The sequence below is a fragment of the Ochotona princeps genome, chromosome 6 (assembly GCF_030435755.1).
Source record: "Ochotona princeps isolate mOchPri1 chromosome 6, mOchPri1.hap1, whole genome shotgun sequence".
Classification (NCBI taxonomy): domain Eukaryota; kingdom Metazoa; phylum Chordata; class Mammalia; order Lagomorpha; family Ochotonidae; genus Ochotona; species Ochotona princeps.
Genome location: NC_080837.1, coordinates 77,562,352 through 77,583,973, shown reverse-complemented (window position 1 = coordinate 77,583,973; position 21,622 = coordinate 77,562,352). Strand labels below are relative to the sequence as shown.

At 38.3% G+C, this 21,622-nt stretch overlaps 2 protein-coding genes across 4 annotated transcripts; both read left to right on the top strand.

Annotated features, from left to right (window-relative positions):
- Nucleotides 1–2,090: 2,090 nt before the first annotated feature.
- On the top strand, nt 2,091–17,252 carry SNURF (SNRPN upstream open reading frame). 2 transcript variants are annotated; one of them, XM_058666536.1, is made up of 4 exons: nt 2,091–2,210; nt 7,892–7,987; nt 13,137–13,288; nt 17,107–17,252. In XM_058666536.1, exons 1-3 carry the CDS (start codon nt 2,197–2,199, stop codon nt 13,240–13,242), a joined length of 216 nt encoding a protein of 71 aa, XP_058522519.1. In that variant the 5' UTR covers nt 2,091–2,196; the 3' UTR covers nt 13,243–13,288; nt 17,107–17,252. The 2 variants fall into 2 exon arrangements, with proteins under 2 accessions (XP_058522519.1, XP_012784670.1); XM_012929216.2 differs by lacking the exon at nt 17,107–17,252 and adding an exon at nt 13,910–13,942.
- SNRPN (small nuclear ribonucleoprotein polypeptide N) lies at nt 13,252–21,503 on the top strand. 2 transcript variants are annotated; one of them, XM_058666533.1, is made up of 8 exons: nt 13,252–13,288; nt 17,186–17,252; nt 18,198–18,349; nt 19,279–19,390; nt 19,839–19,991; nt 20,388–20,526; nt 21,105–21,230; nt 21,337–21,503. In XM_058666533.1, the coding sequence occupies exons 2-8, from the start codon at nt 17,250–17,252 to the stop codon at nt 21,372–21,374; spliced, it is 723 nt and encodes a 240-aa protein (XP_058522516.1). In that variant the 5' UTR covers nt 13,252–13,288; nt 17,186–17,249; the 3' UTR covers nt 21,375–21,503. The 2 variants fall into 2 exon arrangements, with proteins under 2 accessions (XP_058522516.1, XP_058522515.1); XM_058666532.1 differs by lacking the exon at nt 13,252–13,288 and adding an exon at nt 15,167–15,536 and having other exon boundaries at nt 17,107–17,252.
- Nucleotides 21,504–21,622: the final 119 nt, after the last annotated feature.

The following is a 21,622-nucleotide window of genomic DNA, read 5'->3' as shown; positions in this document are numbered from 1 at the left end:
GTTTATCCTTTCTTCCCCAAATGTCTGCAATAGCATGGACTGGATCAGGCCAAAACCAGCAGCCCACAGCTCCATCTAGTCTCCTGTGTGTGTCAAGGACTCAACTGGGGCCATTATCAGCAGCTTCTGATTGTATATCAGGTAGCTGAATGGGAAATAGAATAGCCAGTACACAAACCAGCACTCAAATATAGGAAGCGGGTGTCCCAAGTGGCTGCTTCAGTCATTGCACCACATTGGCCTACTCCCCAGTCTACTTTCTCATTCAGTTGAATCAACAGGATATTATGGGAAGGTCATTCAGAGTTTCAAAAGGAATAGACAAGAACCTGTAGAAGATTCATCTCAGGAAAGAGATAATTAAATATTCTAATTTTAAATTTAAGATTAGCTACACAGAGTAATTCATGATCATTTCAAAAAGATGAAAAATACCATAAAAGAACTAAACAGATGAAAAAGATAATTGTTACATTCAAGAGAGAGGACTGTGATGTGTGCCATGTCCTGTGTAGAATACTGCAGTGGCAAAAGGGCATAAGGGAAAAAAATGAGGAAATATGAAGACAACATAGATTTTAATAACAGTGGGAAAACTGTCTACATGGCATAGTTCTCAATATGTATTTTAATTGTCAAATCATTGTTTAAAATACATATAATCCTCAATTTTACAGATTGGGAAGAAAGTACAGAATATTAAGTACCTTGGCTGAGGTAACATTTCTGTCAAACATAAAAGCTAGAATTTAAATTCACAGAGTCTGGGTCCAAGCCTGTGACTTTAATCACTAAGCTGTGATAGTAGATACTCTTTACTTTTCAATATGAAAATAAATGTTTACACATTTTATAGTTATTATTTTTATTGTTTTATGACACTGTTATTACTATTACTCGATTAAATGTCCAATGCCTTTAAACTAAAAATCTGAAAATGAACGCTTGGAAATTAAATTTTGTAGATAAATCATTGGATATTGATAACTATATAATTCATTCTAATAAAATGTTACTTGTATCAGGGATATTTTATTGTTTAAAATTATCGTAAAGTGAGGCATATTACCTAATTTCTAAGATTTTATTGTGAAGAAAAGGCATGGGTATTTCTCTGCATGGTTGTTTTAATACAGAATTATTGGTAAGTGAATAGTAGCTTAGGAAGTTAGAGAATTTTTCCTGTTTGCTCCTGGTTAAACCATGACCTCCCCTGGTTCTTTGATATGGACAGTTGATAAAGGACAAAGATATGCAAAATACGATGCAAACAGAGCTTTAGCATTATTTCCGTGGCATAATCTTCTCAAAAGCTGTATAGGATGTCAGGATTTGGGGGTTTTCAACTTGTTTGTTACATCTGTAGACAGGATATTTGTAAGTCAAATGCATATTTTCATGTTAATTAGAACTGTAGGAATGTGTCTATGTTCTAGTGCTCTGAATTGCACTGATTATTTTTTAAATACTCCAAATAGAATAGGTAAAGAAAGGTTTCCTCCCCTCTTTCAAGATTACAGGCAGGAACCCAAGTTATTTTGTGTTTAAGAGAACAATATTTGATTTTCCTAATTAGATAATCAATTTAACCATACTGGAGGGTTTCAGCACAATATGATTAGAGAAAATAATTTTCATGATTTTAAAAATGTCAAAATTTTAAAAAGGGAAAACAAATCCCACCGAATTTAAGCAATTTAGCATCTGTTTTACAATTAGGTGTAATCTCGACAAGATTTTTGCAAAGTAACTGGCATTTTTTGCAAAGACTATAGTTCTCACCCATTTAACGTCTCAAACCAGCTTTCTTCTACTGCCTATAGGAAACCTTAGGGTGCTTTTAAACATGACCGGGAATTTTTCTTGGTTGACTAGGAAATATTTCCTGAACATCTGGTATATATTTCAAAAATACATGGTTGTGTCCATTGGTGCCACGTTGCTGAGGGTCCAGTGATCTCCTTCTTGAGGGTGCTGGACATGCAAGCCTTGTGCCCAGGGCGCAGGGGACAGGCAGGGCGCACAGGGACCCCCGCACTGCGGCACGCGGGCTGGCATGCGCGGCCGCCAGGGCCGTGCTGCGCAGGCGCGGGCGGGGCGGGCCAGAGCTCTGCGTTGCGGCAGTGATTGCTGAGCAGAACTCCGCGGCTGCCGGAGATGCCTGACTCCTCGGCCTGAGGAGCTGTCAGCGACGCGATGGAGCGAGCAAGGTCAGCGCCAATGTCCGTGTTTCTTCATCAAAGACTCCAAGTGGTCAGCACTTGGATACTGTACGCTTGGGAACAGGGGTGCTACAACGCCTTTGTTCTGAGAGCTAGGTTGGACAGCTTTGGAGGCTCGGGGCTCTGCCCGGTGCGCTGCCATGTCTTCCTGTCTGTCCTAACGCACCGCATCGCTGTAGACTTGTCTGCGGCTGAATTTCTTTCCTTCCATTCTGAGGCAGTGCCTGGGGCGGATTGCAGATTTGTGGATGGCGGATGGGAGCGAGGCGCACCCAGGGAATGGTTTGCCGAGGGTCTGTTAGGGCGAGGACAGTGTTATTTCAGTCAGGATATGCTGAGGTGACCATGGCTGGGGACTGTCATAGTGGGAGGGAGCGGCCAGCATCACCTCAGGGAAAGTGCTTGGGGGTGGGGAGTGGACTGCTGCAGCGGCCGCCCCAGGGTGCTGGTTGCGGCCTCGCAGGGGTGCTGGGTGCGGCCGCGCCAGGGTACTTATTGCGGCCGTGCCTGGGTTCTGGGTGCGGCCGCGCCAGGGTGCTGGTTGCGGCCTCGCAGTGGTGCTGGGTGCGGCCGCGCCAAGGTACTGGATGCGGCCTCGCAGGGGTGCTTATTACGGCCGCGCAGGGGGTTGGGTGCGGCCGTGCAGGGGTGCTTATTTCGGCCACGCTGGGTGCTGTCGTGCCGGGGTGCTTATTGCGGCTGTGCTACGTGCTGGGTGCTGTCGTGCCGGGGGTGCTTATTGCGGCCGCGCAGGGGGGGTTGGGTGCGGCCGTGCAGGGGTGCTTGGGGCGGTCGCGCCAGGGTGCTTGGTGCTTGGTGCGGTCATGCTGGGGTGTTGGTGCGGCCGCTCATCTGGTGGTAGCTGCACCTCAGGGATAATTGACCAGTCGGAGGGAGTGGTGGGGAGGACAGGGCGGGGGGGGTGGCGCTGAGACTGTTGGCGGGCCGTGAGGGGCCAGGTATCGGTGAGCATAGCTCTGGTCTTGGGATGATTCTTGCGTTCCAAGTGGGAACCAAGGGTGTGAGCCACAGGTGGATTGCTGACACGCAGCAGAGGGAGACGGCGAGGGAGCCTTTAGTCTGAGAAAAGTACGGAACATAAGGTTTTCTGTGGCTTCTACCTGTAGTCCAGTTTGTATATTGTGGTTTTCATGCTGCTTTTTACAAATTGGCTCACGCCTACCATGAACCACAACATTTGGTCCTTGTTCTTTACTGCCTTACGATCTGTCACATTTGTGGCCAAATGGTATGAGATAGGTAAAGGGCAGACACAGTTTGCTTTTATATCTCTGACATGTGCAAAATGGCATCTCAGGGGCTTCCTTTCTGTTCCCTGTTTATGCTTGGATGCAGGGGTCGCAGGGTGGTCCTGTGCTTATCAACGCCATTGTGCAGTTTGCAAAGATGGCGGCTGCTGCAGAGGCGCGGGTCTGCGCAGGCGCGGCAGGGTGGGGGGCTGTTGGGTGAGGGGCGGCTTCCCCCTCCCCACATTGCGGCAGGCAAGGGAGGGCGTTAGCAAACGTCAGCTCAGCTTTAGTGTTAGAATTACATCCAGAAAACCCTGCAGTGTGCAGTGGGGAGAAATCAAGGCGTATTTGGGTGACGTGCTGCCCACTCCCCAAAGTACTGCAGTGGGGAGAGTGGCGCAGGCGCCATGGGCGTGGCAGCTGCTTCTGCTAAATTGGCGCGGGCTGTGGGTAGGGGGTTGTGCAGTCTCTGCCTGAGTAGGATGGCAACCATATCCACCACTTGTTTGTTCCAGCACTGTCCCTTTTCCTGTCCCTCCCTCCTTCCTGGTGCATTACAATGCAGGAGCCTCAATGGGCAGTGCTGGCTCCAGCCGGCAAGCATTATGGTACCCCTCCCCATAGTGTGGAGAACTGGAAGAATAAAACAGTGGTCTTTGCCTGTGTGGGATGGTAGCTGCAGTATACTGCTGCAATTCTGTTCTGAACTAGGCTGGACCAATAGGGATCTGGAGCACCCCAGTGACACACCCATTTCAGGACCTGTTGTGCTGTAGGCTGCCACCATCATTGCTAGATTTTATTTCAACTCGCTGGGAAAACTTAATTTGTCAATTTCCTTTGATTATATTGTACATAATTTTCTCTTGTCAAAATAGACTCAGTAAACTTGGCCAGATGGTCTCCCTGTCCTTTGATTTTTTACTTTTCAGATTTGATAATTTTACGATTGCGTCACCATCACCATTGTTATCAAGGATTTATTATTCTTCTCTGGGTGTTCCTTAAATGGAAAAGTGAGGGGATGGGGTGGTGTCCCAATCAAGGTAAGGGTGTGCTAAATCTGTAAATTTGTTGCTCAGAGAAAAATCAGAAAATTGGTCAGAATCCTATTGGGCTAGCAAAATGTGGAATCATTTACTTGTCTGCAGACATTTTAATAAATGATTTTGATCCATTTTGAAGTTGTAGCTACTATGAACGTTTGAGAAAGAACCCTGAACCAAGAGTAACAGTTTTTCTACTTTGTCTTAAAAATGTGTTTATCAATTTTGTTTTCCTTTTCAGTATTTTCATGCTGTTTTTATATCATCAACAAGGGTGTGTCTGAGTTGTAATTAATAAAAAGTAAATCAGGGAGGCTTAAGAAACCTCATTTTATAGTTGTTTCTTTTTGGGTAGTTTGAAAATAACATAGGCTTGGGATTTTGAGTGTGTTAACCATTTGCCAGGTTTTTTTGGTTTTGTAAAATACAAATAAGGTTTGGTTTAAACAGTTACTTATTTGACCTGTTCAAGTGTTCTGGCCTGCCATTTTATAGTTGTTAACACCAGGGTCACAATATGGCAGACCTCCTTGGAAGGGCTCAGAAATTTAGTCTCTTATCTAGTATAATAGGGTTTTTGGAAAATGAGGGGAGTATGAGCTCATTTCACGATTTGGAATAAAGTAGCTTGTACGAGGAGTCTCATGGCACCATTTTTAAACAATGCCATGATTTGGATTTATTCAGAGTTTTAAATATGAGTTTCATTCATTAAGCATTATTCCCATTTATGATTGATTTGTATTATCATTTCTCCCTTTGTATTTTATAATAATTTCCAATAGATTTCACTCCCATTTTAGATGGAGCGGTTGCCAAGTTGTCATCTCACTCTGTTACTTAGGTATTTTAGGAAGGAGATCTCAAAGTAAGCAAGTTATGACATGCCTCTTAACGCATCAAAGAATAGTTGATTTAAAAATCTTATTTCTTCCATGTGAATTAAGACTGGTTTCAAAGTACCCTGTCTCTCATGTGTGACTCAGAGTTAAGCCTGAGTGACAGTTACTCCTGGCTAAGACTGCCTCTTTTACTTAAAAAGGTAAGGACTGGATGCTAGTTCCTTTCTTTCCACATGTTGAATGCCAGCTGACTCAGAATTCTTTTAGGCAACTCGGGCTTTTTTATTGGAGGTATTGATATTCTGCTTATGAAATAAAAATTTCAGTTGAATTTTTATTTATTCATTTTCATGTAAGGCACATAAAAAAATCTGTAGAAAATTGAAAAGTTTAGGAAGGATATCAGAGGATGTCATTGTTCTTTGACTTTACAGTTTATTTCTAGAGGAATACCTTTTAGTGAAAATGCTTTGGGAGCAAGAATTAGTATTAAACACACACATACATTATGTTTTTTTCTTTAACTGCTTACTTAAATCCTTGTCGTTGTCTAGTATATGAGCTCCTTAAGTGTTCTGTACATAGGACTTTAAAAGAACACTTCACTGAGGTGTGAATAATATACAGAAAGTGTTGCATCAGTATGTGCTTTGCAACCTTCACTACAACGAGTTGCCTAGACAACGTCACTGACAAAAATAGCATTTATCTTTGTTAGTGTTCTTGCTTAGATGTGTTTTTGTTTTGAAAACTGGTCTCATTTGCAGCTATATGACCTGCAAATATTTTCTGTAATTATTGTGGTTTTATTTCCATTTTATGTTGAAGAATTTTTTAACATTTAATGGCTGTATCTGTTGATGGGGCACAGTGTAGTTTGTATATATTTAATGGGCCATGTGTGGTGTAAACTGCTCGAATCAGGTATTTAGCATTCCCACTCAGCAACCTTTCTAACCTATTTGGATTTTATCAGCCTTTTACTTTTAGTTTACATGCTATCTACATTAACTACATTACTGTGTTATGGTCACCCCATAATACTAATTACTGTTTGTATTTTGCTACCCTATATTTAAATTTCTGCAACTCCTCCCACCCTTAACAGTCTCTAGTAATCACTATTTTGATCTGAGATATTTTAGCATCTCTGAAGCAAAGCATTTTTTTTTTATCTTTCAAGGTTCATGAAATTTAATCTCTATTTAAGTTTTTGTACTTTAGGTATTATACTTATGAAAAAACACCAGATCTGAAGTTGGGAAGATTAGCAATCTTTGAATCTTGAGATTATAATGCATCTGTGACCTTAAATACAATTTATAACGTGTTTATTTGCCATAGCAGTAAGTGTGACATTTGCATTGTAGTCTGTGTTATCATGCTTTTGGTTCTGTGCTTCCAATACCAACTTCTTGCTGAGCATATCTTGGAAGGCATCAGGTGTTAGCTCATGTCTTTGGATTCTGGCCACCCACGTGTGAAACCCAGATGGAGTGCCTACAACCTGGCTTTAGCCTGGCACAGCCTCCGTGGTCGTAGCTGTATGTAGAGTAAAGCAGCAAATGTAAGATCTCTCTACCCCCATTCCCGACTTTTCAAAGATATAAATTTAAACATCTTCATTACGTTTGTCAAAGTAATAAACCTGGAGGTTTTTGGAAAGTCAGAAAATTTAATATCACTTTTGGAAACACCTATCTATGTTCAGAAAATTAGGTTTTGTAATGTGTATTTGAATTCTCACTTTGAGATGTAATATGTTTTTTCTAAAAGGCTGAATTTTTTTCTGTTTGTTCTGCTTTAGAATGTGTAATTGGTAAGTGAGGAGTTTCTGCAATTCCATAACTGTACAAGCTGTGTAGGAAACTTCATGTTTGCTGAATTCCCTAGAGTAGTCATTTTGTGATATGTTCTTCCTAGCATGGGAAGGTTTTTTAAATTTTTTTTATTTTATTTATTATTATTATTTTTTGGTGTTTTACAAACCCTAACAAAGCAGTGTTTTCTTAGAGGTTTTTCTTTATACATGTTGTGACTTAAGCTTTGTGTTCCACCATTCAAGTCTACCAAAGAATATATTTTTTTCAACTAGTTTTAGCATCATTTTTTTTTATTTTAGTAAAGTTAATGAAGCATGCGTATTATGAAAAACTGCATAAATCTGTTTTTGTGCACTACAATAATATAGCTTGCATTTTCCACAAATTTTTAAAAGTATTCTATAAATGTGTGAGTTTTTGTGAACATGTGGATAGAATATTTATTTTGCTTGTTTCCTGATTTTTTTTTTTCTTCAACCTAGTTTTCTGACATGATGGGTTTGTAGAGGCAAAAGTAGTTTAACAACATTGATTCTGGCTGCCTGAAGGGAAAGATATGATACTTTAATTATGTCTTGTGATTATTAGTATTGGGGTACATTTTCCTTAAATTTTCATCGTATTTACTATATGGCTGTAAATTTGTCCTTACATAAATAGCTGTTCTAGGACTTTGTAAAGTTGATGATATAAATTCTGCTGTTTCAGGGATCGCTTACACCTGAGACGGACTACAGAACAGCACGTGCCTGAAGTGGAAGTCCAAGTCAAACGTAGGAGGACAGCTTCACTGAGCAATCAGGAGTAAGTACTATTGGGGTGAGAAGCAGGTTTTTTCTTACGGATTTGTCTTTCATCAGAACACATCTTTAAATTTTAGAACCCTTTTTGTATGCTTGTAAGATGTTTACAAGCAGGCCTGGCACTGTGGTCTAGCAGCTAAAGTCCTCACCTTGAATGCACCGGGATCCCACATGGGCACCGGTTCTAATCCCTGCAGCCCCACTTACAATCCAGCTCCCTGCTTGTGGCCTGGGACATTAGTTGAGGGCAGCCCAAAGCCTTGGGACCCTGCACCTGCGTGGGAGACCTGGAAGAGGTTCCTGGCTCCTGGCTACGGATTGGTGCAGCATTGGCCATGGTCACTTAGGGAGTGAATCATTGGACAGAGGATCTTTCTCTCTGTCTCTGCTCCTCTCTGTGTATCTGACTTTACACTAAAAATAAAATAAATCTTTAAAAAAATATGTTTACATGCATACAAGTGTTTATGTGCTGTACATTTACTCTCATTTTAAAATCATACTTTTGTGTTAATGTGTACATATTTTTCTCAGAATATATATATATATTTATACATATTTAAAGCTTAACACACAGTTTCTGAAAGATAGGTTTAATTAAAATGGTGTAAGCGTTTCAATGACATGAGACATGCTGAGTTTACATTGAATTTTTAGTATTTGTCATTGCCTCTAGGTTTTGACATTTTTACATAAAACATGAGTAAAATCTTTTTTTTTTTTTAAAGATTTTATTTTTATTACAAAGTCAGATATACAGAGAGGAGGAGAGACAGAGAGGAAGATCTTCCGTCCGATGATTCACTCCCCAAGTGAGCCGCAACGGGCCAATGCGCGCCAATCCGAAGCCGGGAACCCGGAACCTCTTCCAGGTCTCCTACGTGGGTGCAGGGTCCCAAGGCTTTGGGCCGTCCTCAATTGCTTTCCCAGGCCACAAGCAGGGAGCTGGATGGGAAGTGGAGCTGCTGGGATTAGAACTGGCGCCCATATGGGATCCCTGGGCGTTCAAGGCGAGGACTTTAGCCACTAGGCCACGCCGCCAGGCCCATGAGTAAAATCTTAAAGCCACCATGAATTTGTTTCCCTTCCCACTGCAGAGATAACTTGTAAATGTTTTATTCTCCATATCTTAGATCTGTGCATTATTGTTCTTGTGTGGTTGTTCATAGGGAAAAGGTAGAGAGAAGAGCAGAAAGAAATAGGGGAGCAATATGTATATTCAATGTGTTGCATGGAAATATGCCCTAGGAGTCTTCCATGTTAATACGTGTACCTATTGTATTATTTAAATCATCAACCTACCAATGCATTATTTAGTTTTATTTTCTTGACTATTAACAATCAAAGCAGTAGCTCAAAAATCAGTGTATTATTAATAATTTTATTTATATTCAACTAACTTTAATTACAAAAGGTAGGTAACATTTTGTGTGACTTTTATCTGCTCATTTTGTATATGACAGTTGTAAAAGGTTTGCATATTTTAAATTCCTGGAGAGAATGAACACTTCAGTTCTCACTTTAGTTTATATCTTGCTTCTGGGTATTATTTAAATTACATTTTAGGAAAATTAATCTGAAGAGAGTATGTTTTAATATTTACATTGTTCTTACATGTTTTAAAAAGCTTGCTTGTGTCTTCTGTGATAGTTTGTCATTTGAAATAGATGATGTGATTTTACATTTTAACATGTAACATCCTTATTCACTGTTCAGAAAATCATTGCACCTTGAGATCACTCACAGTTTACAGTGGTAGTTTAGAGAATGCAGTAGGAAGCAGAGATGGTGGTTAGAGTCTCTTTGGAGGCCATTATTAATGTTTTATTAGATACTGTATTCTTTATGGCTTCACTGCTGTTCAGCACAACATCATTTTATATTTTGGGATGAGGACATTTGGTGTTTGATGGAAACATTTTGGTGTTTTTAATTTAAAGCAGAAATAATTTGAATTTTTGCTGACTTTTTTTCTCCTTTTTTCTCACTTAGGAAATTATTGTCATTCTGTCCTCACTAATTTTACTTCAAAAGTGTTCTTGTTCTTTGGGATTGGATAATGTCTTGTTTTCTCAGTCATATCCTTGTTGGGTTGTAGGTTCAACTTAAAATAGTAGAATAGCTGTTTCGTGTCCATTTCATCTTAGTATTTAGCCAGTTGTTGTGTTGAAGTAAAATTTTGCTGATCTTGGCAGATTTTAGGATAATCCAGACTGGCTTGTAACTCTAACAAGATATATGTCAACATTTTAGGTGCAGAACATTTTTTTTTTTTTTTTTTTTTTTTTTTTTGGGGGGGAGTGTGCAGGAAAATCCTCAGCACCATGGTGAGGAGTAAAACTAATCTTTGTGACCCACCCAGCGAGGCATGAGCCAATCCATGCCAGCTCTTTCCTGTCAGATTTCAAGTTCTACTTTCTGTTGTTTATTTATTTTAGGTTTTTTTTTTTTTTTTTTAGTTTGTATGATTGTTTGTTTGCTGTGAGGGGTTTTCGAAGCGATCCCGATGGTCATTGCGAGGGAGGGGGGGTCCAGAGGTGGAGCCAGTCTCGGACCAGAGAAAGCTCTCCTCCCTGGTCCGGAAGGACGTTTATTGTTCTTCTGTTTCTGCAGACCACTCAGGGCTTCTGGTTGTCTTTCCGATGACGTTGGTTTCTGCACTGTAGTGTTTGGACTTCTTCCATCCCCTGTGGAAGCTCCGGTTGGGGGTGGGTGACCTCAGAGTACTCGGCCTCCGAGGGCATCCAATTCCCTGTGGCCTCCTTGGCAGTTGGGATATAGTCCTTGTTGCTCGTATTAATAGTTTGTGGTGAAGGTCTGGGAAGCCGGTCCTGTATATGAACTAAATTGAAATGTCAATGAGCTAATCATAGGTTGTGGCTAGGACTTGTTTTCCTTTTTTTTTTTTTTTTTTTTTTTTTTTCTTTTTAATACACTGGTTACTCAAAACCATGTCAATTCCATAACATTGCAAATTGCTGTTGATGTTATATTGGGACTCTTAATTGACTGTGATGATATTCTGCCAGCTCAAACTTCAGACCAGAAAAGGTCTCCCCAAGAAACTGTTCAACCAATCTGGACAATAAGTAGCTGGACTCTATGCTTGGTATATGTTTGCAAGGAAAGAATCTTGATTGAATTTGAACTGTAATACTGCATCAAGGTGGAGGAATCCACCGGGGGGAGGGGAGGGGGAGGGAGGGGGGGATTCCCAGAGCCTATGAAACTGTCACATAATGCAAAATAATTAACAATAAAAAAAAAAAAACACACACACACACACAAAAAAAAAAAAAAAATAGTAGAATAGGAAATTCTTTTAAATGTTTAAGAAGCTAAGTTTTTTTTTTTTTTTTTTGATAAGACAATTTAGGATTTGGTTAGGTAAAAGACTTCATTGCCATTTGGTGGCAGAAATCAGAATGGACAATGCCAAAATTAAGATTTCATTTTCCAGTGATTAGAGTAAGAATATCCGAAACAATATGCAATTAACAAGATACTAGCTTACTTAGTTACTAACCCAAATTTAATGCAGAGTTCATAAAGTCTATCTTTTAAGATTTCTTTGAATTCACACCAGTTGTGAGCTCTGCAGTTCTCAGAATACCCACATTTCTGACCATTTGGCAATAATTTTGCTGCCTTTACAGGCTTTTGTATTTTTAAAAATGACTCAAAGAAGTAAAGATTTTTATCATAAAGGATTCAAATAAGCATGCTAATGTGGCAAGGCCAAGGAGGGTCCCAGATAAAGCATCCCTGTTAGCAGTTTGTACCAACTAGGAAGCTCAGGAAAACTTTAGATATTAATAACTTCGTTTTACTTTTCATTTAATAGACAGCCTTGTTTGTGTCCTTGATTCACCGTGTGATTGACTTCAGTCTTTACTTCCAGTCTCTTTCCTAAGAAATCAGCCAAAACCTCTTATCTCCCATCGGTTTAGTGTCTGGTATGGCTGACCAGAATCTGTTTTTTTTCAGTAACCTTACTTAGTTGATTAGGGTACAAAGGGCCAAGGGCTACAGAAAAGTGGGTAATACCATTGTTTCCATACTAATATCACCATTTTCTTGAAGACACTTCAGTAACATCAATTCAGGTGTGATCTGAGGAACCCAAAATAAACAATAGAAAAAAAAAACAGCAACAAAAAACCCTTATACCTTTTTGGGTAAATTACAAGGATTTAGATGATCTTAACTGTCCATCCAACAACATGATTCAAATATTGAAAAACTGAAGTACAAAATCTTATTACCACTGTTCCATTTCCTAATTCCAGTGCTATCAAATATTTTTATTTACTCATGAAGCTTCAGAAAGTTTGTTGGGAAATGAATTGAAAAGATTTTTCTGGGGAGCTTGCTTTGTGACAGCACATTAAACATCTGCTTGAATCAGAGTCTTGGTTTCTCTGTTTCCTACCTAACTTCATGATTGTATCTGCCTGGGAAGGCAGCAGAGAATGACTCAGCTGTTTGCTGCCCTGCAGCTCCTATGGGTATCCAGGATAGAGCGTCTAGCATCTGTTCTCAGCCAGCCCAGATGTGGCTGTTGACGCCATTTGGGAAGTAAGCTAGTGGATGGAAAGTCAAGTAATCAATCTCAAGTCTTCTCCCTCTAAGCCCTTCTTTCTCCCTTCCTCCCCGTTATCTTTTTTTTTCCTTTACATATGAGGCAGAGTTGTTAGTGATTTCTTGTTCTGTGCTCTAGGCATATTTTATTGCATAACAAGATGATCACCTATATCTCTTTTTTTTCATGATCAGAGTTACATCCAGGTTACTGGTCAGTAGAGGTATGTTGAGATCTTTTCTGCATAATGTTATGCTTATTCACAGATGATTTATGCTTTCAGATCCTGTCAAGAAGCTGGTTCTTGGGGTGACATCTTAGGAGGATCTGTAATAGTGATTTCCTTAATGCCTTGCCTTAGCAAATTCTTCATGCAATCTAGTGGAGAAAAGAATGTTTCCATCTAGCATGATAGTAATGTGAAGTCAGTGCTCATGTTTCTGATAGTCCTGCAACCATTTTTTTTTTTCAGTTTTTGGAAATAACCCTAGACTGGCTAAGTATCCACCATTTCCTGGGTTCAGAGACTTCTATTTTATCATTCATGTATACTGTGTTCTTATCATAGGTGTCAGTTGTACCCAAGACGTTCTCAGCAGCAGCAAGTGCCTGTGCTGGATTTCCAGGCGGAGCTGAGACAGGCTTTCTTAGCCGAGACACCGAGAGGTGGTTAAAGCAGGATTGGATTTTCAAGGTAGCCGATTCCCAAGCAAAAACCAGGTTAGAGCTGATAAAGTAATGATGAGAAAATGAATTATTGAAACATAGGGGTTGGGATTTGTGTAATAATCTAGGGCATTTGAAAAAGATTTTTTAAATGAATATATTTATTTTACTAAATTTATCTAAATTACTTATAAAATAAAAATATTCATAACAAAAAACACATAGCACAAAGGTTGTTTCTTTTTTGGAAGTGAAAAATCTCCCTGTCCCTGACAGGACGATTAGTGATGTATTGCTTCCTGTCTTTGTGGTGTGTGCTTTTTGGAGTCCTTTACAATTTTGTTTGTTCTGCTTTCCCTTACAGAAAAAAGATAATGTTAATGTTAATGGCTATTTGTGGATGATTCCATTTTTTTGCAAGTTTTGTGTTGTATTGAATTAGTTTTCATTTCCATAAAACAGTAGTGTGATATTTAAAATAATTATCAATCTTAATTCTAATTGTAGTGTAATTTATACTTACTAAATTATAAATATTCATCATAATCATTAATAAGATTGTTAGAGTATCTGATAAGTTCCTTGTTTTTATTTAGCTAATTATTTCTCTCATTGTTTTGTCTTTTTCTCACTTTTCTGTTTTCATCAATGTGTATTTCCTGTTGGAATTGACAGACAATGCAATAAAGATTGTCCATAAATTATCAATGTGATGTAGATTTATTTTGTCTGTTTATGTTGCTTCTTTACATTTTCCACATCAATACCTTGGTTTTCATTCATATTTTTTTCTATTTTTAATTAGAATACCCTTATTTCTGAATATTAAATACATATTAGAAAATGGAATTAAGTGTTTGAGTGATTTATCTTCAGGGCTTTCACTAATATTTTTGTAATATTATTCCTCAACATGAATTAATAGACCTGTTTATATCTAGTGTTTTGAGCTTAAATCTAAACAGACAAGACTTTTCTGGGAACTGTTCCATTATTGAAACCTTTATATTCAACATGCCCAATTAATTAAATGAACCTGGTTACAAATCAAGTGTGGAATCTGAAAATTGTCAGTTAGGGCATTTCTCAATGAATTAGTGTTCTAACTCATAAAGCCAATAAGTTTTTTGGCATCTCAGTTGAAAACATCTAGATATGGTATTTAAACTATGTCAGTATCTAAAAATAGTGCCATTTCACTTTCTCCTAATTAATTGTATCTTGTTTTATTCTGTGTCCAAGTGGTAGTTCTACGTAAATACTACTATTAATATTTATTTCACTGGACCAAGGTTTGATATCTTGCTCATTATATATGTATGTACATTTTATTGGAATATGGACATGTCTTAGTATAACTGATGGCTATTTTGGCTATAGAGCAGCTGTGACAGATCAGATGATAATCACATCCTAAAATATTTAATATCTTTGTCTCTTTAGGCCAAAGATGTTGACTGATCGTTGTTTTAGAGACATACATTGACTGAAAATAGCCAGGGGTTGCCAGTGGAAATAACAAAATGCTAAAGAAAAAGGGGTTATTGGAAGATTGTAAATGAAGTATAAATGATAATTAGAGTACTGTGTGAATTTCTTCATTAAAGGAATGGTCTGAGAATCCCACTTTTATACAGATGGGTAGATAGTTTTGAAGGCTACTTAAAAAATTCCCGTTTTAATTAAAAGCTTCTGAATTATGATAGCCAGGAAATTTTTGAAAGTAAGTTTATGAATGTTATAGACAGACCGTCCTTATTCCCCAGTCCTGAAATTGAAGATGCTTTAATTTGAGCACTGACATGACACCTTAGGTGCCAAATTCAACATGCTGTCTTTTTTCATGCACAAGATTACTAAAACTCCCACATAAAATTACTGTGTATATGTTGTATATGAAACATCATATGCAAAATAATGATGTGTATGAAAATACTCAACAATAAAATAATTTGAAATGCAAGTTAGTTGTCTCAAGCATTTTATAAAAGATACTGAACCTCTAATTCTGTTTTTTGGCACAGAAAGTTTGAGGATAAATTTCCCAAATGTGGATATAATATCTAAAAATATTTATGTCTTTTAAATATGAAATCTCTGATCTACTGAATTACTTCTTAAATACCTGAAGTCAGCAAGGCTGTGCCAGGCAAAAACCACCGGTCAAGAGTTCAAACTGTGTCTGTGGATTGCAGGGATACCACTGGGCTGCCAGACTACAAGGTTGGAAAATGCTGGAATCTGGAGTGGGGCCGAGATGCCATCATAGACAATGTGATATAGATTGCAGTTATCCCAATGAGTATGAACTACTATCCCAGATTCCTTCTATGGAATGAGTTTTAAATGTGCAACAGGAAGTTTTTTTTTCCTCCACAGGAAATTTTGATTGCCATAAAACCTTAGTAGATTAGAGGTGGGCATTTGAACATTGATGTCCTGTTTGGAGTACCGAGTTGGATTCCCAGCTCTGACTCCTGACTCCAGCTTGCTGCTAATGCAGACCCTAGGTGACAGCAGTGATGAAATGGATAACCAGATTGCTGCCACCCACATAGGAGACATGGATTCTAATTCTTGGGATCCCTCTGCCTGTCTAAATAATCAATAAAAACTTTCAAATGATGTGTTTCTCATTGCAACTGTTGGTTTTTGAATAAGCACATCCAATGAAGAAGGTGTCTTTTGATTATAGATAGAGCTGTGTCAAATAGTATCTTCAGTTTAGTTGTATACTCCTGTTGCTTTACTGTTAAATCTTTTTTTGCATTCTTTGTATAAAGAGTAATTATGGAGAACCCACATGGTTCTAAATTAAGGGAAATTTTGTTTATATCTCACATTAAAAATCTATTAATCATAAGCAATGCATATCTTCCCCCGGATGCTTAATTGAATAGAGTATTTAAGACAGACAGGATAGGAAATCTGCCGAAATCTGTTATCACTTGAATTCAAACACTGGACTCTTTAAGTTGTTTAAAGTTATACTAAGCTGAAAACTTAGATACATTTAGATAATGGTTTCTGCAGCATTTATTCTTACATAAAAAATAGCAGCTTAGTTATTTTCTGTTGAAATTAAAAATACTACATATAGTTTCATTTGCTGTAATCTTATGTGGTCCATTGTCTGTTATTTTATTTTGATCATTTATTGAGGGATCAATAATATCTTGATGGGTTAGCATTTCCTTTTATTGTGTGTGCCAATTGTAATACAAAATCATTCTTAAAAATTTTTATATATGTAAGTCCTAAATTTACTTTTTACACATAATTTCATTGTGGTGTTATTTACATTTGCATCAGTTTTAAATGTTTAATTCCAAATTTTCATTAAAAATAATGTCTCACTTTGTAAAATCAGCAGTGTGAGACACTGAGAGTGTTCCTTAGATTCCATTTTCGTATTAATATCACATTTTTGAAAAGTAATGGTGAAGGTAACTTGTTGCTGTTATTATGAAGAAAGCGATCAGTGTGTGTCTATTTCTGTTATGTATTATCTTTTGACATAAAAAGCCTTAAGTTTGTAATTCATTTAGTTCTTTACTTAAGGAAAGAGAATACTACAGTTGAAAGAGTAAAAGAAGAAGCTTGAAATAACTTGGGAGTAATTGGTATTATACATGTCTTGGAGCTGAAAGATGGAAAGGAAGAATAGTAAGTTTTGAGACAGGTAAATGAAAAGATATTGGTAAAATGAAATTATAACAGCTTCATCAATCGCAGGTACATCAAATATGAATGTTAAATATGAGAAGACAGTGGATAAAGGCATGAGATCATTTCTTTTTTTAATGTGTTTTTTGTGCAAAATTTTCTGCCTACTTGATTGTAGTGCAGCTATAACATGCTTTCCTCTGCAGGCTCCATCTACTGTTAGCGAAGCTTCTGCACAGCTTGCATTGTTTCTAGGAGAACCTTCCATCATACCTTTATCTGTAGCCTTCCCTTAGGTCTAAGGGTCCTGAAATTGTACTTTGGACGTTGGATTTGGTGGAACAGCAACATGGTAAGATGTACATATATTAAGGTGGGTGGTGGTAAGCTGAGATAAGGACACCAAATAGTAATAGTTTGCAGTTATATGTGGGTGCCTTTGGGTTTTGAATGTTATAACAGGATAAATGTTTAGACATGCACTCTAATTGCATTGAGAAACAAATATGGATTAGAAATGTTTTTCTGTTGATGATCTCAAAGTGGTTTGGAAATCATCTTGAAAGATGCATAAGATGCGAGAGAATATGGTTGAAGTTGCTAGTCCTTTTGAGTTCTTAGGGGACTGTTTTTCATATGCATGACTCTTAGATTATAGTAAATGTAAAGACTACTTCAACAATTGAGCTTCTTAAAAACTTGTGGCTTGATTAATACACAGGAGAGCATTCTGTAAGGAGAGAGCAACTAAGCATGAGGAGCCAGCATCCTAACCAAAGGTTATGTGGATCTCACAGTCTAGAGCATGTGTTATCTAAGGGAATGGTACCATCCCCAAAGGGGTGAAAATTGTTGGGACATCAGAGTTACAAAATGTTTTGATACCTTGTAGGAGTTGTAATGTTTAATTGAAGTAGGAATTTGTCCAGGGTAAAGAGAATTGTCAACAATGTCACATACTATGATAACAGACAGGATGCTTTAGGGGTGGAGCAGAAAATAAGATCAACATTTCAGATGTACAAAGATGGTAGTCTCATGGATCTCTATTTGGGAGCAATTTTAGTTATGATGATGGCAATGCTATCTAGGTCTCTGAGGATTAGTGGAGATGATTTAGAAATGTTTAGTTGTTCCAAGGTCAAATTTAGTCCCATAAATTAAATGTTGAAGAAAACAAACTGAGGGAGATAGGTTATGTTATGGGGAACCGATTTAATGTGATATTAAAGACATGATGGCAGAAAGGTTAGATGCAGACAAGTTGGTCATTGACTCCTCATCTTCCTGTTTCTAGACTGTGGGCAAGAGCAGCAAGATGCTTCAACACATTGACTATAGAATGAGATGTATCCTGCAAGATGGCCGAATCTTCATTGGCACCTTTAAGGCTTTTGACAAGCATATGAATTTGATCCTCTGTGATTGTGATGAGTTCAGGAAGATAAAGTACGGGTGGTTTGGGTTGGGTAAAGGAAGTTGGAGTCAGAGGCCAGGAGAAACCAGGACAAGCTGAAGTAGGGTTTACAAAGGGTGGCTAAAGAAAAACCATGACAGTACCTATCTATATAAGCTATTGACCTTGTCTCAAAACCAGAGCATTGCACCCAAGTAACGACTGGTTTGATTTTGTAAAAGCAGTTGTTGATTTATCATTCATAAATTAAAATTGTCCAGTATTGCCAGATCTAGTTCCATTTAATAATTTTATCCAGAGTCTGCAGCAGGTTTTATTTTTCCAAATTGAAGAAATCTTGATTGAAATAAAAAATATTATGTGTAAGAGTTAATATTAGAGGTTAAGATGAGTGCCCTGCCCTGGGTTAATACTCTGCTCCAATTCCTGACTCCAACTTCCTGCTAATGCATTTGGATTTCCCAGTGTTTTGGCCCCTCCCACCCATGTGGAATGTCGGGATTGATTTCTCATGTACTAACTTTGCCCCTCTGGGTCATTGATGACCATTGATGACATTGGAGGAGTTAACCAGCAGATAGGAGCTGGCTGTTTGTTTCCCTCTTAGGTCAATAAAATAAAGCCATTTACTTATCTTAAATTGGTAACTGGGATTTTAATTTTTCCTGTCTTACCTTATTTAGTTATGCTATTTGTATTTATGTCTGTAGAGAAGTGATTTGTTTTCTATAGTGTAACATCAAGTGAAACAGTCTGAAAAGCTAAAATTGTATTTGTTATGTATTAACTGAGTTTAGGTGTTTGTTTTTTTCCTTTGTTGGGTGTAAACAATTGTAGCTATTTGTGAGTATCTTGTCAGTAATTACTAATTGATAATTCATAATGTTCTACAAATTTTTGCTGAGTGATCTATAAATCACTAAATTTTATCTTAAAACTAAAATTTCATTGTAATTTACAGGCCAAAGAATGCAAAGCAACCAGAACGGGAAGAAAAGCGGGTTTTGGGTCTGGTCTTGCTGCGTGGGGAAAACTTGGTATCGATGACTGTTGAGGGACCACCTCCCAAAGATGTAAGGAAGATGTGGGACAGGACAGACTTTTTTTTCAGTAAATTAAAAAAAAGTTGTGTTTTTTTTTTTTTTTTTTTACCTGATTCACAAAGAATTTTGATGTGAAAGGACATTAATTTCTGCCATGTGAAATCATGGTACAGTGAGCTTGGTAGAATATATCTACCGAATGAGCCATCATATACTGACATTCCTGGTCGCCATTTATTTAGGAACGTAGGGTTTTTTGACATGTTGTTCTACATGCTGGGTGCTACCTAGATAAGGATAGGAGTGAGCTGATCTACTTGGTGGTTTATACTAGGGTACCTTACTGATTTATTCTGTTGGAATCAGAACTAATAATGAGATAGGAAGCATGGGAAAATAATAAGGAGTGACCTGTGAATAAGACAACTAAAACTTGAGAAACTATTATCCTTTTAAGCTAACAATTTTCTTGTTTTAGACTGGCATTGCTCGGGTACCACTTGCTGGAGCTGCAGGAGGCCCTGGAGTTGGTAGGGCTGCTGGCAGAGGCGTACCAGCTGGGGTCCCAATTCCCCAGGCCCCTGCTGGATTAGCAGGCCCTGTCCGAGGAGTTGGGGGGCCATCACAGCAGGTGGGACACTAGGAGAGAGTTTTAGGTTATGGAAAGAGTGTGACTAGAGCATGATGCAGTTGGGATTTAAAATTTTGATGTACATCTTATGGTGTGAAAAGCAGATGCTATAGAATGAATTAATGGATAATTACTTCAGGAATGTTAATAAAGCTAACTACATTAATGATAGTAATTCACCAGTGTTAGTGAATAAGGAAAAATATAGATGATAAATTGCATTTGGGAAAACAAAGCTTATTAAATATTGATATGTCATGATTTAAAAAATGGGACTAATGATAGGAGTGGAATTGTTGTGCACAGTGTTTTGTAAATTATAACCACTTTTATTTTTTTTTTTGGATGGAACATTGAGGGGAATGTCATCTTTACTTTCTTTTCATGTTTTCACAGGTAATGACTCCACAGGGAAGAGGCACAGTAGCAGCTGCTGCTGTTGCTGCTACTGCCAGCATTGCTGGAGCCCCAACACAGTATCCGCCAGGGCGAGGGACTCCACCCCCACCTGTGGGTAGAGCAACCCCACCTCCAGGTAAGCGGGTGGTGAAGAAGAAGAGGTTGAGTTTCTGAGGAGACTATGTGGGATCTCTATATTGCCTGCATTCCCAGGATAATTGCTAAAAAGGTGATGGAATTTTGAAGTTGGGAATGACATATAGGAATAATTGTCAATATGTTAAGACTTAAAATTGCTTATGTTAGGGACCATTTATTCACCATTACCTTGAGTCTGAATTCCAGTAACTTACTTTAGCCACCTTAGGAAGCCTTTATTATTTTTTTTTCAAATGTATTTATTTGAAATGCAGAATTACAGTGAGAGGTGAGAGACCAAAGGAGAGGTGCTTCATCCTCTGGTTTACTCTGCAGATGGCTGCAATAGCTTGACCAAACTAAAGCCAGGAGCTTTTGCTGAAGTTCCCATGTGGTTGTAGACACCTAGGCACTAGAGTTATACTCCACTACTTCCCCAGGCACATTAGCAAGGAGCTGGATTTTGGTGGAACAAATGGGACACAACAGGCAGTGGTTATGGGATGCGGACACTATGGGGCTGTTTAACTCACTATGCCATAGCACCAATTAACACATTTATATTTTTCTTTGTAGGAATTATGGCACCTCCGCCTGGTATGAGGCCACCAATGGGCCCACCAATTGGGCTTCCTCCTGCTCGAGGGACACCGATAGGTATGCCTCCTCCAGGAATGAGACCACCTCCACCAGGAATCAGAGGTAAATGGAAGCACACAGCTTATGGATGACAGCCAGGCCTTTGGAGAATTCTATGACATTCATCTGTCCTATCTTACTCATTTATTTATTTATTTTTACTTTCCAGGCCCACCTCCCCCAGGAATGCGTCCACCAAGACCCTAGAATATGTTGCTCTGTCACAGTCACTTTTTCCCCTGCAATGCATCTTGTGAAATTGTGCACAATGTTTGTGAGCTTTTTGTCCCCACTTTCTGCGTTAATAACTAATAATAAATGCACAGATCAATTAAACTATGAGGAACTACTGTACATTTTTTGTTGCCTACTGTTTTTTTTTTTCAGGGTAAAACAGATTTTTCTGATTTTGAAATTGTGAATGAAATGAATTATATTAATCAATTTATTCAGAT